General features: G+C 43.8%; 1 protein-coding gene across 3 annotated transcripts in view; it reads left to right on the top strand.

The window, feature by feature from the left end:
• The window catches only part of LOC102797476 (dedicator of cytokinesis protein 3-like), a 304,843-nt gene that overhangs the window by 280,930 nt on the left and 7,953 nt on the right, over positions 1-15,960 (top strand). For 2 of the 3 annotated variants that reach the window (XM_087841103.1, XM_087841104.1), the window contains 19 exons: positions 1,102-1,197; positions 1,633-1,693; positions 2,603-2,696; positions 2,779-2,927; positions 4,703-4,789; positions 4,897-5,001; positions 5,475-5,616; positions 5,747-5,913; positions 6,531-6,617; positions 6,750-6,929; positions 7,325-7,408; positions 9,371-9,487; positions 9,802-9,932; positions 10,852-10,996; positions 11,175-11,256; positions 11,342-11,460; positions 11,756-11,843; positions 11,934-12,053; positions 14,881-14,966. In XM_087841103.1, coding sequence (XP_087697229.1) covers positions 1,102-1,197; positions 1,633-1,693; positions 2,603-2,696; positions 2,779-2,927; positions 4,703-4,789; positions 4,897-5,001; positions 5,475-5,616; positions 5,747-5,913; positions 6,531-6,617; positions 6,750-6,929; positions 7,325-7,408; positions 9,371-9,487; positions 9,802-9,932; positions 10,852-10,996; positions 11,175-11,256; positions 11,342-11,460; positions 11,756-11,843; positions 11,934-12,053; positions 14,881-14,966 — 2,140 coding nt within the window. The remainder of the gene's footprint in view (positions 1-1,101; positions 1,198-1,632; positions 1,694-2,602; positions 2,697-2,778; positions 2,928-4,702; positions 4,790-4,896; positions 5,002-5,474; positions 5,617-5,746; positions 5,914-6,530; positions 6,618-6,749; positions 6,930-7,324; positions 7,409-9,370; positions 9,488-9,801; positions 9,933-10,851; positions 10,997-11,174; positions 11,257-11,341; positions 11,461-11,755; positions 11,844-11,933; positions 12,054-14,880; positions 14,967-15,960) is intronic. The other variant, XM_087841105.1, reaches the window with a different exon arrangement.

The raw sequence follows: 15,960 nt of genomic DNA, 5'->3' as shown, positions 1-15,960 counted from the left end.
TTGACGTCCTTTTTAAAGTAGAACATTGTCGACACACTTTCACATGTGCTTACACTAGGGCTGCCACAATTAGTCGACTAGTCACGATTACGTCGACTATCAAAATCGTCAACGACTGATTTAATAGTCGACGCGTCGTTAGAAGCTTTGTAAGATCACAAAAGACGCAGGAATAAGTAGTAGGATTTAAGAGTGTAATAACGGACTGAAACAGAAGATGGCAGCACTGCATGTAGAAGGATGCCAGATGCCGTTAAACCCCGAAGAAGAAGAAGCTGTGTCCCAGAATTCATAGCGCAGCCCAGCTCAGTTTCCAACAATGGCGGCAGCTAGTTAGTTTTAATATTACTCTTATTATTCTTTCTGGGTCACAAAATAAACGTTTAACATATTTTCAGGCGAGAATGTAGCTGTGTAAACCTCAAATATCTGCTCAGTTTATGAAGACACCACATATTTTCAAAAGCGCTCCGACGTTTTCGGAGACGTCTGTTACCCACTAGCTCAATAGCTAGCCGGGGGCAAGGCTCACTAGTGGGAACACCGGACTCGTTTTCAAACCCACCGCCGTCTTTCGCTACTCAGGTTAAACATGATATATAAGTCACTTAGATAACTTAAAAATGTTATTGTTTGGCTTTCTTTAGTATTTTATTTGTTCCTGAGTAAATCGGTTTGGCTGAGATTAAAGAGATGCTCGAGAATGTCCTCCAGTGTCCTGTTATATTTTAGATAGCAAGGAGCAGACAGCTGAGTTTATTAAACTCCACCAAAACAATCTGCAAATTTCATTAAAATTTAATAAACTACCATCTTGTCTTTATTTTTAGTTAGCATATACCTTAAACACTTCAAGCTGTAAGCTAATGATAGTTATATAAGAGCAGATGCTGCTGGTGCAATAAGCTGTACGTTTTATGTCCAATGGATGATGATCTGATTAGTTGACTAATCGCAAAAATAATCGGTGACTAGTCGACTATCAAAATAATCGTTTGTGGCAGCCCTAGCTTACACACAGTATGTCCAGAGGCATGTGGTGGGTTTGTCCCCACAGTTTAAACTGTTTCCAGTGTGTAATTTGTTGCGTGCTTCTTGCAGCCTGCTGGAGAAGATCGAGCAGGAGACGTGGAGAGAGACGGGCATCTCCTTCGTTACCTCCGTCACACGACTGATGGAGCGACTGCTCGACTACCGGTACAGTAAAGCCTTTGTATTCATAGGACATAAATGATTCTGTGGTAGTTTATGCTCACTGATCTGTGATAATTATGCTCCATAAGTCATAGAAAGTTTGGTTTTGTTGTTGTGCCTTTAAATGTCTTTAAACTGAGCAAAGAAACTTTAAACACTATGAGACCCAGGTCATATACGGGGCCATCATATAAAAGTCTTAGTCTGTAGAATACCAGCACTTAGTCATGTCCCCTGCAGTACCTATATTTATATCCGTCTTCAAAAACAATCTTCTTGTTGTTTGCAAACTTGTTGGGCATCTCGTGACGTCTATCATAGGAAAAAGTGTCTTGGAGCTTGGGCTAAATGAGAACACCCACCCAAGTTAATAAAAGCAGAGGTTCATAAGTAAGTGTGGAAGTTTGAATTTTTATCAACTTGGTTTCATTTTTTCAGGGACTGTATGAAGGGAGATGAAACAGAAAACAAGAAGATTGGCTGCACAGTTAACCTCCTGGTAAGACCTTTAAATCAGCGACATCACTAAAATACTGAGTTCAGAAAGTGTTCACATTTATTGTCTGTGAAGGTTCTCAGTCATCCAGCTCATCGTAGTCTAAGGAGCTTGGAAAGAAAAGCGTCTGGACTTCTTTAAGTTGCTTGAAAACGTTTCATCCGAGAAGCTTCTTCAGTTCTAAGAGCAACTCGTGGAGAGTCCCAGATTTAAGGCCTATGGGAGTGACCCCCCAAGAGGGTCATGGACCCCATATTGATCCTGTACACGAGGATCACTCCTCTTTCAAACCATCTGTCCTCTCTGTCCAGAATGTGAACATTGGCATCCTCGAGAGAGTGACCTTTGACCTTTATGTGCAGATGGACAGCCGAGTTTTGTCCCGTCGAGGTGGCTCTCCTATTTTGTGCCAGGATCAGACCTCTGCATTGGAAACAGTCACTTCATAAACATGGCTGCCATTTACCCTCTTGGAGACGCCCCCATGGGGCTGAAATCTGGGACTCTGCACCAGCTGTTCTTAGAACTGAAGAAGCTTCTTGGATGAAGGTGAAACGTCTTCAAGAAAACTTAAACAAGTCCAGACACTTTTCTTTCCAAGCTGCTTCACATTTATTAAACCGTCCAGTTCTAAATAAATAAACAGCCTTCAAGAATAATTCTCATGTTTTCCACATTCAGTTGGTCTACACTCGATCCTCTTCATATTATTTACATAACAAACAAACAAACAAACAAACAAAAAAACTAACGTATAGGTTTGGTACAGTATGCCATAAATAGGTCTGAAAATGATGAAGATGATTCAGACCTTGGGCTATCGAGTGGGTATTTGCAGCGTTTGGCATCCCAGGTTTAAATCAGTGCATAAACACAGGAAGTGCATTGATTGTCTGTTTTGTTTCTTCTCAGAACTTCTACAAGTCAGAGATCAACAAGGAGGAGATGTACATCCGCTACATCCACAAACTGTGTGACATGCATCTGCAGGCGGAGAACTACACAGGTACAGCAGAATCAGTCACTCACGAACAGAACGTGTGACAAACGCCAGGCTGACGCTCTCTGGGCTCCGTGTTTGTCTGCAGAGGCCGCGTTCACCCTGCTGTTATACTGGGAGCTGCTGCACTGGGACGAGCGTCCTCTGAAGGAGTTCCTGCATTATCCTGCTCAGACCGAGTGGCACCGCAAGGAGGGACTCTGCAGGAAAGTCATCCACTACTTCAACAAGGGGAAGGTGAGGGCGTGACACGGTCAGCGTGGGCTTTAGAGGTCACGAGCTGCTTCATTAATGGAAACATTAAGTTAGCTTAACATGAGTTTTAAAAGGAGATTTATAAATATGTCATTTTAATTATTTTATTGACTAATGAAATATTTTTTTAACAAAAGAGAAATGAAGCTGAGCTCAGCTGTTCTCTGCCACCCACAGTAGGCCTCACTCTCATCCTAACGTGCCGTCTGCTGTAAAGTCTCACTCTGACATATCTGCTGTTTCCACCTGTGCAACACCCACATTATCCACTAGAGGGCTCTTTGGGCCATCCTCCAAAAATTGTGAACGCAGCTCAGTTTTATACACATTTTTATAAAGTAACTGTAATAAACCGTTTCAAACGTGAGTCGACTGAGTTTTCAGTTTAATTGAATTTATTTATAAAGCGCCAAAACCAGCAACAGCAGCCTCTGTGGGCTTTTTCCTTCTCTAATTGAAATTCAGTCAGCTTCTATCAGTCCCACATGTACATGTAAAGTTGTCAGGTTGCTTGTATTGCATCAATCCTTCTCTACGAGACATCATCACCTATTTTATCCACAGATTTGTTTTAACCACCTTCACTTCTCGCCCGGAGCTTCTGATTCTCTGTATTAAACTTTTATATTAGGAGCTGCACCTTCACACTATGTTACACTTTCTTGTAACATATGAAGAGAATTCTGCAAATGAACTGTCTAAAGCTAAGCTTACATGAGCAGTGAACTAAAATCATGCATCTGATTTGCACATGAAACGACTTCTTCCTTAAAACTTCCCCACACAGACTGTTTACAGTTTGCTAGCTCACGGCTCTTGGAGAAGCTCGCGGCTCTCCAACGGGAGATTGAGAGACCAGTGTCGGACTGTAGAACAGCTTTGAAATTCATATGAGCTGTTCGCACTAAAGTAAAAACCATCATCACTTCATGCGGATACCCTCTCGGCGCCAGCTGTGGTCTCAAGGCTGGAGCTGAACAACAACACCCTGATAACGACTGTGTTTAGACTGTTCCTCCCACTCCATGCAAGGCCACCTGGGTCGGCTGGAAGACTGTTTACTTAGCCTAGCAGGGCGAAGGACACTGTCTCAGCTGAACTCTGGACGGACACACACACACACATATACACACACACAGACATACAATCATCCCCCCTCCAAACGCCTTCGACGCTTATTCCCCTCCGATGCTAAAGCTGGATCAAGGAGACCAGCGCTTATGCTGCAGGCCCGGATGCACCGTCTACACTGGCTGTCTCTCACCCTTCACCCCTGTTGCTTGTCATGTGTTTCTTTGATGTATTAAGAGTTTCTTCATGTGCTCTGTGTACATTTTTTTCTCCTTATCTTTCCTCATGTGGTGCATTTTTCCATTGTTATACCTCTCTGACCTGTCTTCCCCGTGTGATGTTTTTGTGTAATGTATGTATGGTCGGAGGGTAAGATGGCGCCGCCATTGCGTGCAATAGGTCGGCAGCCTTGTGAAATTTCCCCTTGTGGGACTAATAAAGGTATGTTATCTTATCTAACACCGGGGTGCCAGTCTTGGTTTTACAAGGTGCCAGTTTCAAAAGCAGCAACTACTTTCATATTAGACACTTGCTGCGTCTTCACACTCTATTAAGCACGGGGTCAGTATGTAAAGTGTTATCTGGTAACCAATCAGCTCGCTGCAGTTAAAGGCAGTTCGTTAGTTGTTGTGGTTTTGCTTCAAACATCAGCGCCTCCATGGTTTTGTGTGTTTGTGTGTCCTCAGTGTTGGGAGTACGGCATTCCTCTGTGCAGGGAGCTGGCCTTCCAGTACGAATCCCTGTATGACTACCAAAGTCTCAGCTGGATACGGGTGAGCCCCAACAACACTTACATCAAGAATCTTTTAGATCTTTCATATGATAAGGAAATATTAATTATCAGATCTCACAATCTTCCCCCCGCGACCTTTACCTGCAGAAAATGGAGGCGGCCTATTACGACAACATCATGGAGCAGCAGCGCCTGGAGCCCGAGTTCTTCAGGGTCGGCTTCTACGGCAGGAAGTTCCCTTTCTTCCTCAGAGTGAGTGATGGCACTGTGCAGCATTTACACTGCACGTTAACTTTATTTGACGTTGAGTAATTTTCCATTAGAAAAGAAAGTGAAAGCCTTAATGGTTTCACTTCTCACAGAAGACGACGTACGCCGTCCAGGAAAAAAGCTTTTAAAACCTTATTTTGGGGCAAAGTGAGCAAACTTTCTGAGGATATTTCGATGGCTGCAGGGTGGATAGACTTGTTTCTAGAAGGACTTTGGTCAAGCTAGTAATTGACTGTAGATGAGCTGCCACATCTGAACTCAATGACCCAGTAAACAGCTGTTATGAAGCGAGAAGTAAACATGTTTACGGCTGCTGTAGAGCATTTTGGGATCCAGCCTCTAGTGGTCATTACAGGAACTGCAGGTTTTGTTACTCAAGAGGTGGCTTCAAGATTTCTGCTTTAAAAAATGAACATCTTAATCTTTTCTGTTTGTTTTTGATTCATTGCCTCTAGAACAAAGAGTTTGTCTGCCGTGGTCATGACTACGAAAGGTTAGAAGCCTTCCAGCAAAGGATGCTGGGAGAATTCCCGCAAGCCATTGCAATGCAGCACCCCAACCAACCAGACGAGGCCATCCTGCAGTGCGATGCACAGTGTATCCTTCAGCAGCAGAGCTGATGTTCATCCAAAGACCGCTCGATTTAGATATTAATCCACGCCTGACGTCCATGGAAACGTTTTGTTTGCTGTGTTATCAGTTATATCTTTGACCTCCCTCCTCTCAGACCTCCAGATCTACGCAGTAACGCCGGTGCCGGACAGCGTGACCGTCCTTCAGATGGACCGAGTACCGGACCGCATTAAGAGCTTCTATCGAGTGAACAACGTTCGCCGCTTCCGTTACGACCGGCCCTTCCACAAAGGCCCCAAAGATCGAGACAATGAGTTCAAAGTGAGACAGGAAGTGCTTTTTCCTCTTATTCTTGTATTAGATACTCAATGAATCAGCTTAACACACTTACTTACTACAACCCAGCTGAACCTGCCTTTGTTTATATTCTTATGAATGACACGCGATTCACAATATGAAATAAAACAGCATTTATATCCAGTGACTCATTAAAAAACCTTTTTACCTTGTTTATCCAAGTTTTACATTTCTTTAAGTTCCTTCCTGTGAAATTTATCTGACATCTTCCTCGTCTGTCATTTCCATCCCTGACAGTCGAGACATCACACAGTGTGATCGTTTCTCCTTCGTTTTTCCTTCCTCGTGATTCAGCAGCTTACAGCATCAAACACTCTGAGACTCCCTCACATCATTGTGGAGGGTTTTTATCCGCCTCTTTTTAACAGCGTTGCTTCAGTTCATTAAGATCTGCCTGTTTTTTTCTGAAGCTCTCTGAAAATTCAGCCAGCATGGCTCCTTTTGGCTGAAGTTTAGATGATTAATAAACCAGTTTCTCAACACTAATTAGTGATATTTCAGGAGATTTCGATGGCTGCTGATGTTACATGAAACCTTCTGAAGTCTGGACTGTTTGTCTCACTGCTTGTCGTGTTTTTCAGAGTCTGTGGATAGAAAGGACGACTCTGATCCTCACCCACCCTCTGCCCGGGATTTCCCGCTGGTTTGAGGTGGAGAAGAGAGAGCTGGTGAGCACATGAACATGATCTGTAAAGATAAACAGGATCCATAAACTCACAACAATCTATTATGATATATTCTACTAAGTAATCTGAGCGTCTCTCACTTTGGCTCCTCGTCTCTCTGCGTCTCTCTCTCAGGTGGAGGTGAGCCCGTTAGAAAACGCCATCTCTGTGGTGGAGAATAAGAACCAGGAGCTGCGGACTTTGATCAGCCAGTACCAACACAAGCAGCTGCACGGCAACATCAACCTGCTCAGCATGACGCTGAACGGGGTCATCGACGCTGCTGTTAACGGAGGCATCGCCAGATACCAAGAGGTCAGACAAACAGTGAATTTCATGTCATCGGCCTGCGTGAGGCTGAGTCACAGCAGTAAAATCTTACAATGCATCACAGTGGGCAGTTTTATAGGCAGGTGAAGGAGGGGCCACAATATGATTAAACCACTGTTATTTTATCCACTCATAAAACACTTTTTAACACTTTCTTTTCTCATAGCATCACAAACGGTCCAGAATGCACTAACCTCAGTGATATGTTAGAGTTTCCTTTTGTAAACAAAAGTACAGAACATGTATTTTAATACAAAGCACAGCAGTTTGTCATCCGTGGGCAAAATCTCTCTGAATCTGTGCGAATAAAATATGTATAAAATGGACTAAAAATGTTCATTTCTATGAGGTTTGACTTTGCTTTTTTCCTTCGTTTGCAGGCTTTCTTTGATAAGGAGTATATCACGAGCCACCCTGAAGACACTGAGAAGATCACACAGCTTAAAGACCTGATGCAGGAGCAGGTGAGATGTCGTTTGCTGACGTTCCTGCAGAGCTTTAATAATACAGCTCTGCCTTTTTTCCTGAGATGCCAAGTAGATCAAGTTGGCTCCATATTAGGGCTGCCACGATTAGTCGACTAGTCACAATTACGTCGACTATCAAAATCGTCGACGACTGATTTAATAGTCGACGCGTCGTTTGAAGCTTTGTAAGATCCCAAAAGACGCAGGAATAAGTAGTAGGATTTAAGAGTGTAATAACGGACTGAAACAGAAGATGGCAGCACTGCATGTACAAGGATGCCAGCTGCCGTTAAACCCCGAAGAAGAAGAAGAAGCTGTGTCCCAGAATTCATAGCGCAGCCCAGCTCAGTTTCCAACAATGGCGGCAGCTAGTTAGTTTTAATATTACTCTTATTTTTCTTTCTGGGTCACAAAATAAACGTTTAACATATTTTCAGGCGAGAATGTAGCTGTGTAAACCTCAAATATCTGCTCAGTTTATCAAGACACCACATATTTTCAAAAGCGCTCCGACGTTTTCGGAGACGTCTGTTACCCACTAGCTCGATAGCTAGCCGGGGGCTAGGCTAACTAGAGCCGTGAGAACACCGGACTCCCGGCAAATCATTTTCAAACCCACCGCCGTCTTTCGCTGCTCAGGTTAAACATGATATATAAGTCACTTAGATAACTTAAAAATGTTATTGTTTGGCTTTCTTTAGTATTTTATTTGTTCCTGAGTAAATCGGTTTGGCTGAGATTAAAGTTATAGTTTTTACACAGCTGAATAAACATCAAGCAGACAGCTGATTATCAGAAGTGTGAGATGCTCCAGAATTTACTCCGGTGTCCTGTTAGATTTTAGATAGCAAGGAGTTTATTAAACTTCACACAAACAAATTTCATTAAAATTTAATAAACTATCATCTTGTCTTTATTTTTAGTTAGCACCTTAAACACTTAAAGCTGTAAGCTAATAATAGTTATATAAGAGCAGATGCTGCTGGTGCAATAAGCTGTATGCTGTACATCCAATGGATGCATGATCTGACTAGTCGACTATCAAAATAATCGTTTGTGGCAGCCCTACTCCATATACTCAAATTCAAGCTCTATATGTGTTTCCACTGAAGCACATATAGCTGTAAGTGTGTTCAGATAGAACCATGTGGAGAATTTGACCTTTAGCGTGAGACAAATGTCACGATGACCAGATTGAAGAAAAACCTCAGAATCCTGTAACAGTTGAATCTTTTGTTTTTGTTTTCATATATCTGCATGCAGACGTTATCATTCATGCTTTCACTGAACTGAAGGAAAGAAAATGACCATTAACAACAACTCTGTTTTTTATAGTGTATCTGTTTCCAAAATAACAATGTTTAAGTTTAATCAGGATATTTTATTGATACAAAACAAGAAAGAAATGAGTGATTAGCCCCATGACCATTAATAGTCAGTGGGCTGTCAGGCTGTGATGTGCCGCTCTTTTTCAAAACAAACTTTCACATGTCGTTAATATTTTTGGCAACAATACTTTTGACTATATTTGATATAAAGACTAAAAATTTATTTTATATTACAAAATGTCCCAAAAGCTACTTAACAGGTTTGGTGAATCTTTGACTATATCAAGTTTCATCAATGCTGCAAAAATTGTGAAGAAGTTTAGCAAAATCCTCCATAATTCCTGGGGGGCTAATACTTTCAGCCTCAGCTGTATGAATCACACAACCACACAGCTGATAGGAGGAGATGCCCCCTAACCTCGCCCCCTCTCCCATGTCAGATTATTTCGATCCAGTAGAAAAACATTTGTTGACATGAAGCAGGCAAAAGTTGCGCAGGTGAAACACGTGCTTTAAGTTTTGTCTGTAGACCAACGTGAGCAACGACCTCGTCTTCATTCTTTCTCATACTAACAGGCTTCTTGTGTGAGATCTCATCCGCTGATGTTTTTAAAAACTGGTTTTCACACAGGTTCACATCCTGGGAGTCGGTCTGGCTGTGCACGAGAAGCTGGTGCACCCAGAAATGCGTCCCCTGCACAAGAAGCTGATCGATCAGTTCCAGATGATGAGGAGCAGCCTCTGCCATGTGAGCACACGAAATAATATAATATTACAACCTCAGGAGGTACAAATACGTACGTGGAGCTGTTGTTCAGATGTAGCTCATGAACCAAACTGAGTGTAGAAGAAGATTCATTACGGTGTAAACATGCTGGAAGGATGGATGGATTAGTTTCTTCTTCAAAGAGGATGTCAACGTGCTCCAAGCTTAGAGACGATGTCACTGCAAAGAATCTCTTTGAACATTTCAGCTCTGTTCATAATTTTACCTTTACCTTTCCAACCAGTGATTCTTCTGTCTGTGTGTACGCCCGAGGGCAGTGTGAATATTCAGAGCAGTGCTTCTATGTGTCTCTGCAGGGTCTGCCTGGTTTAGACAAGTCCGGTTCAGGGCCCAACACACCCAGAGGAATCCTGGCCACTCACGGCCCCATGAGCCCCGAGAGCTTCAAACTGATGCACCGACACAGGTCAGCAACACACAGACTTTTTAAATTTCCCGTTAGACTCTCCTGCTTTAATCTTATTCAGCTACACTCCTCAGTCTGCACCATGTCATCAAAACCTCATTCAGGGTATCTAAATATATATAAAAATATAAAAACATATTCACCGAGTTTAGCTCCACTCCTCGGATTGGGTCTGCGGCCCAACCAGGCAAAGCTCCGGTTCTGGGTTTAGGACGAGTGTTGGCCTCAGAGGAGCCTCACTGGAATAAGAGATCACCGACGGGTGGTTTGGGAGCGCTTCATGTCCCCATAAAGAGGCGTGTGAGGTGGCTGGGTGGAGTGAGGTCTGGGCATCACTCCAGGTTCTGTCCTGGTCGTCTCCACATCTTCTGCTGTGCTTCGTTGCATTTGATAGTTGGAAGTGTTACTGTAAACATATAAAGCAGAAAAGAATCCATTAAATCACTAATAATCCTCGTTAATTACTTTCATCTTATTCTTAAAGGAAACTGTTAAATTAAATGTGGTGAACGCGGCAGAAACCATCCTTCACAGTCAGCACACTTCTTCTCACTGGCTTCACCTCCATCTGTTCTTCACCTGCTGTGTCTCATTAATGATCTTTGAGTTCCTCGCAGCATCTCTGCTGTCCTCTGCTCACATCGCACTTTCTGAAAATCTGCCATTTTCTCTTTCTCTCCTTCACCGACACCACCCTGATCGTGCTTCCTGCATGCTCATGGCTGACCATCGCTCTCATTCTCACCGCATCACCTCATGCATGCCGGCTGTTTGGCTTTTGCTTCTTTTTTGGTTTGCTCGGCCCTTCCTACCTTCCTTTTCTTCTACCTGGAGTTTCCCTCTTCTCCCCCCGCCCTCCTTCTCTTTACCCTCCCTGTTTCCTCTCCTCTTTTTTCCTCCTTTCGTTCCCTCCTCCCAGTCCCATAGCTGTTCTGACTCCTGTGCGCAACTCCTCCTCCTCTCTCTCCTCTCACAACTCCAGCGAGATGGGAAACGTTGGCAATCTGCTGATCCTGGCTGACGGCATGGTAGTGGAACACCCCGAGGACTTCTACCGCATGCAGGTCAGTGAAAAACGTGATTCGCAGAGAGGAAACGCACTTGTTGCAAGAAACAAACACTCCATATATCACATATGAATATAAAACACTGTAATATTATCATGTCCAGCTTTTTGTGCACAGCTGAGCATCACTGCTCGAATACCTCACATTATTGTAATCTATATGTACAATACTGCAGGCGAGCCTGTCCTCCTCCAGTCTTAGCTCCACCCACTCTGCACCTTCTCAGATGATAAACTCCGCCCCCTCAACCATCAGAGGTGAGCATGGAAGATTTTTAAAACTATATTTAGCTGATATTTTGTATTCTTTCACACATTTCTCACTCCTGTAATCTGTCTGCAGTCGGCTCGCCGTCTCTGCCTGACAAATACAGACACAACAGAGAGATGCTGATGCTGCTGCCGCCGCACAGAGAGAGGCCGAGCAGCGCGATGTACACCAACATCACAGACAATGGACAGGTAACTGAACGACAGCAGTGACAGTTGTCTGACGAATCTGATTTATTAGAAGTTGCAGGTACGTCACATGCACAGGAGAGGAAACTGGAAGCTCGTGTTTTGTGCACAAAGATTAGTGATCAGCTGACCTGTGATGCTGCAGGTGCTTTTCATGGCTTCAACCTACCTTCAGATATTCTTTTAAATATTTTCAAATGCAACCATGTCCAGTTCTTTACTGAGCTGAAGACAGATTAAAGTCTGATTCAGGTGATCGCTGTGGTCCTCTCTAACGAGCTCATGGTCTCCTCCTCAGCCACCAAACTTCCAGCGGGCTTTGTTCCACCAGGTGATCGGTCCATGCAAACCCTGCAGCGACCCAAACCTCTCTGTGGCTGAGAAAGGTCGGCACGCACACACACACACAATATAGAATATTTCTGTAAAAATTTCATCTATTAATCTTCTCCACTCCACCCGTCTCCACCCTGCAGTCCTGACCACTCCCAGTAGTTGGAGTTTGGACAGCGGTACCAGAGAAGCCCTCCCTTTCCTTTCCTCCCATGTTGGCAGCGTCATGGCACCACCTGTTCCACCACGCAACCTGCCTCAAGGTACGAAACTACTGTGTGTGTGTGTGCGTGTGTGTGTGTGTGTATTGTGCACTGATTTCCCACCAAGCATAAACCAAACTTTGCCAGATGCTGTCATGCGCTGCGGCGCGCGTGCACAAAAGGATCCAAACGCAGACTCAAGCGCTAGCAGAAAATGACACTTTATTATAACAACAAAAGGCGACCCGGGAAAACCAGAGGAGCAAAACGAGGAACTAAAAAACCCGGGGAAACAATGACGCGAGGAAGCCGGAATCGGGGCCGTGGGAGGCTGCAACAGAAAGGGGAGAAGATTACGAGGGAGCCGGGAAGCGGAGGAAACATCAAAACTGAGTTAGACCAGTTGGCTTACGATTAGAGCGGGACCGTGGGAGCTCGGGAGGGAAGTCCGTGAGAAGGAAATCCGTGGAGGTAGTGGATGGGCCAGATGATGTACCGGGTGATCCAATTGAGCAGGAGGACAGGCAGGTGGCAGACGCTGAGCGCCGGATCGAAACCTAGACACAAGTAGGCAGATTTAACGCAGCTCCAACAAGATATGAATGCAACGCTTTTGCGGGAGTCTAGTTACCACAGAGAGGTGATTAACAGACTGGCGTGGAGCATCCGTCAGCGCCGGGTTAAGTAGCTCTTCAGGTAATCACCCCGATGGAGAGCAGGTGTGCCGGTGATGGCCCAGCCTGGGGGTGTGGCTACCCACGCATCATTCCACACACAGGACCACAGAGCATGACAGATGCTGAAGCGTTAAATCTTTTTATGTCATTCTTTTACATCTAAAACCGTCTGAAACATGAAAGGACTTCCTCTTTATCGCCTCAGTGGATTTGAACCTTTTACTGTGAAACAATAATCCTAAAAACAGCTGCACGAGTGTGTCAGTGAGATGCAACCCAGGGAGAACCACACACGCAGAGCTGGATGATCATGACCACCAAGAGAGTGTACCGTTTGTCCCCCTCACACACAGCTCACAGCTACAGAGAAACACTTCAGTGTTAGACTTACAGAATTAACGTCTAATGTAGACAATGTTTACTAGATATTTACTAAACTCCACTTTTTAACCAAGTTTAGACATGAAGCCATGCGACTGAACGCCTTTAGCCCAGAAAGTGTCATCCGTGGACGCCTGCTGGTTTGTTTTGTGCGAGAGCGAAACGTTGATTCTTGTGCATCGTTGTGTGTCGGTTTTTGTGTGTGGGGAATCCCCACAGGTTCCCCTGCAGTGTGTTTGTGTGGAGGACTCTGTAACGTTTTCCTGGCTGTGGAACTGAATCTGTTTTTTAAGCACCGGGTCAGAAGACATGACTCTGTTTTCTGAGCAGAATTCAGGGGAGATTCATCTCCTCTGTCATGGTCAATGGTTGTACCTCTGTTAGATTAGCTCCATGATCCCTGTGTATCTAATGGTGGGTCTCAGTGCAGCCTCTCAGTTTGTCTTCTGTCTGAAAACAGCTGTTTTAGCTTTTTTCCCCCTTTAAGCAAGCTGTGCTTTGATTGGCTGAGAAAGGCTACGTTCACTCTTCAGGTCTTAATGCTCAATTCAGATTTTTTGATCAAATCCGATTTTTTTGTCTGCTCGTTCACACTACAGATAAAATGTGACAGCAAACGCGCTCTAGTGTGAACGCTCAAAGCGGCCGCATGCACAAAAGAAGACGTCACACACAACGCGCTCTGTTTAGACCGAGAGCAAACTATTGTTTGACTGATGGTCTTAATATAAAGACTTCGGACTTCACGTTTCCCAATTTTTGCTTTAAGTTATTTTGTTATTTACATAATAATGTAAATAACCTAATAATGATCCTTATTGCTGTTTTAGAGGAGCGCTGCTTCAAAGGATAGTTGCAGATTTCTGTCAGAATCTGCAGATTATACAGTACAAATAAAATGTTCACGTTGTCTTCCCAACAGTTTCACTGACATCTGGATGGCCAGGAAGCGTTCACGATGTCTTCTCCGGCGCTGATAATTGGCGTCTGTCTCGTGTCGGTGACGTAAAAGACGGATTTAATGCGACATGACCATCAAACAGCAGTCGCTTTCTAAAACATCGGATATGTATCGGATTCAGGACCACATACGAAAGTGACCCAGATCGGATTTGAAAATATCGGATTTGCACCGTTCACACTGTCACACCATGATCAGATATGGGTCGCATAGGGTCAAATAAATCGGATTTGATGCGCTTTCGCCTGCAGCGTGAACGTAGCCAAAGTATTAACAGAATAGTGCTGGGCCTCTCCTCTCCGTGACCTCTGTGATCGGGGATTCAAAGCAGCTCTGCTTTTCATTCAGGAGTATTTGTGACGATGCAGACTTGTATTAGTCCCACACAGAAACCTTTAAAAGCAAATCGCGTTATTCAAACCTTTGAGTCCCAAGAGTGAAAGTTCAGGTACATGAAGTGTTTATGAAGCGTTTGTGGTTCCTGTAACCTCAGAGGAGACGTCTGCACGGCTCGAAGCACAGAGAGAAAGAAAGGAAGCGTTTTCTGAGAGTGAACTTTGGTTAATTTGATCTCGTTTTCACTGCAGACACACACAGACACGCACAGACACACACTACATACCACTGCAATCAAACAACTTAATTGCTATCAGAGCTGAACACCTCCCCTCCTCCACACACTCCTCCAACTCCCCCTTTTCCTGTTTTAACCCCACCCACCTGCCTGTACTTTCTTGTTCTCCACTCTCTGACCTTCGTCCCCCCTTGCCCCTCCTCCCACCTCCTCTTCCTCCTCCTCTCTGGTCTGAAATGTGTGTGAGTGTGTGCGAGTTTCTCTCAGTCAGTCCTGCTGTGTCTCCCCCTGTAGGGCAACACCTGTCGATGCACTTTGACGCTTTCCACCACCAGGTCAGCGACCTCCCTCCAGCTCTCCCCGCGCGCTCTTTAAGAAAGGTACCCTTCTCCTCCTCTTCCTCCTCCTCCTCCTCCTCCTCATGCCTGCTGTCTGTCTGGATGAAGTTTGTCTGTCAGTCCATTAGTGTGTGTGTGTGTATGCACTCACAAATCAGTGCACATTACTGTCTGTGTGTTTTTCTTGGTGTCCATGTCATCAGTGTTCACAGCTGAGTCGGCAACACCAGCTGAAAATCACTTTACAGTTTATTCACCAACAGTTACGACAAATACGTCTGTGAGGAAGCTTTGTGTCTTTTTCTGTTCAGTTCACCTTCGTGTCCTGTTCCTAATCTCATCAGCAACATTTGATTTATTGGCTTCATGTTTCCTTTTTCCTCTCTTTTTAACAAACACTCCAGAATCCTGCTTTTTGTGTTACTTGGTATATTTATAGTTTAAAGTAAAGCCTGTTAATGTGTACTGTCATTGTTTTGCTTCTACACTTCAATCAGATGTGATTATAGTTAGAAGACATTAATCGTAAATAAGTTGTGATCTTCATGATTATGCATGAGAAAAATCAGAATCTGCTTTGTTAAATATTAACAGTAGAGCTGCCACAAACAATTATTTTGATAGTCGACTAGTCGGCGATTATTTTTGCGATTAGTCGACTAATCAGATCATCATCCATTGGACGTAAAACGTACAGCTTATTGCACCAGCAGCATCTGCTCTTATATAACTATCATTAGCTTACAGCTTTAAGTGTTTAAGGTATGTGCTAACTAAAAATAAAGACAAGATGATAGTTTATTAAATTTTAATGACATTTGCAGATTGTTTCAATCGAGTTTAATCTGCTTGATGTTTATTCAGCTGTGTAAAAACTATAACTTTAATCTCAGCCAAACCGATTTACTCAGGAACAAATAAAATACTACAAAAAGCCAAACAATAACATTTTTAAGTTATCTAAGTGACTTATATATGTTTAACCTGAGTAGCGAAAGACAGCAGTGGGTTTGAAAACGATTTGCCGGGAGTCCGG

The sequence above is a fragment of the Neolamprologus brichardi genome, chromosome 5 (genome assembly GCF_056152115.1).
Source record: "Neolamprologus brichardi isolate AB-2024 chromosome 5, ASM5615211v1, whole genome shotgun sequence".
NCBI classification, from domain to species: domain Eukaryota; kingdom Metazoa; phylum Chordata; class Actinopteri; order Cichliformes; family Cichlidae; genus Neolamprologus; species Neolamprologus brichardi.
Note: the sequence above shows the minus strand (reverse complement) of the source record. Positions and strands in the feature narration are given on the sequence as shown.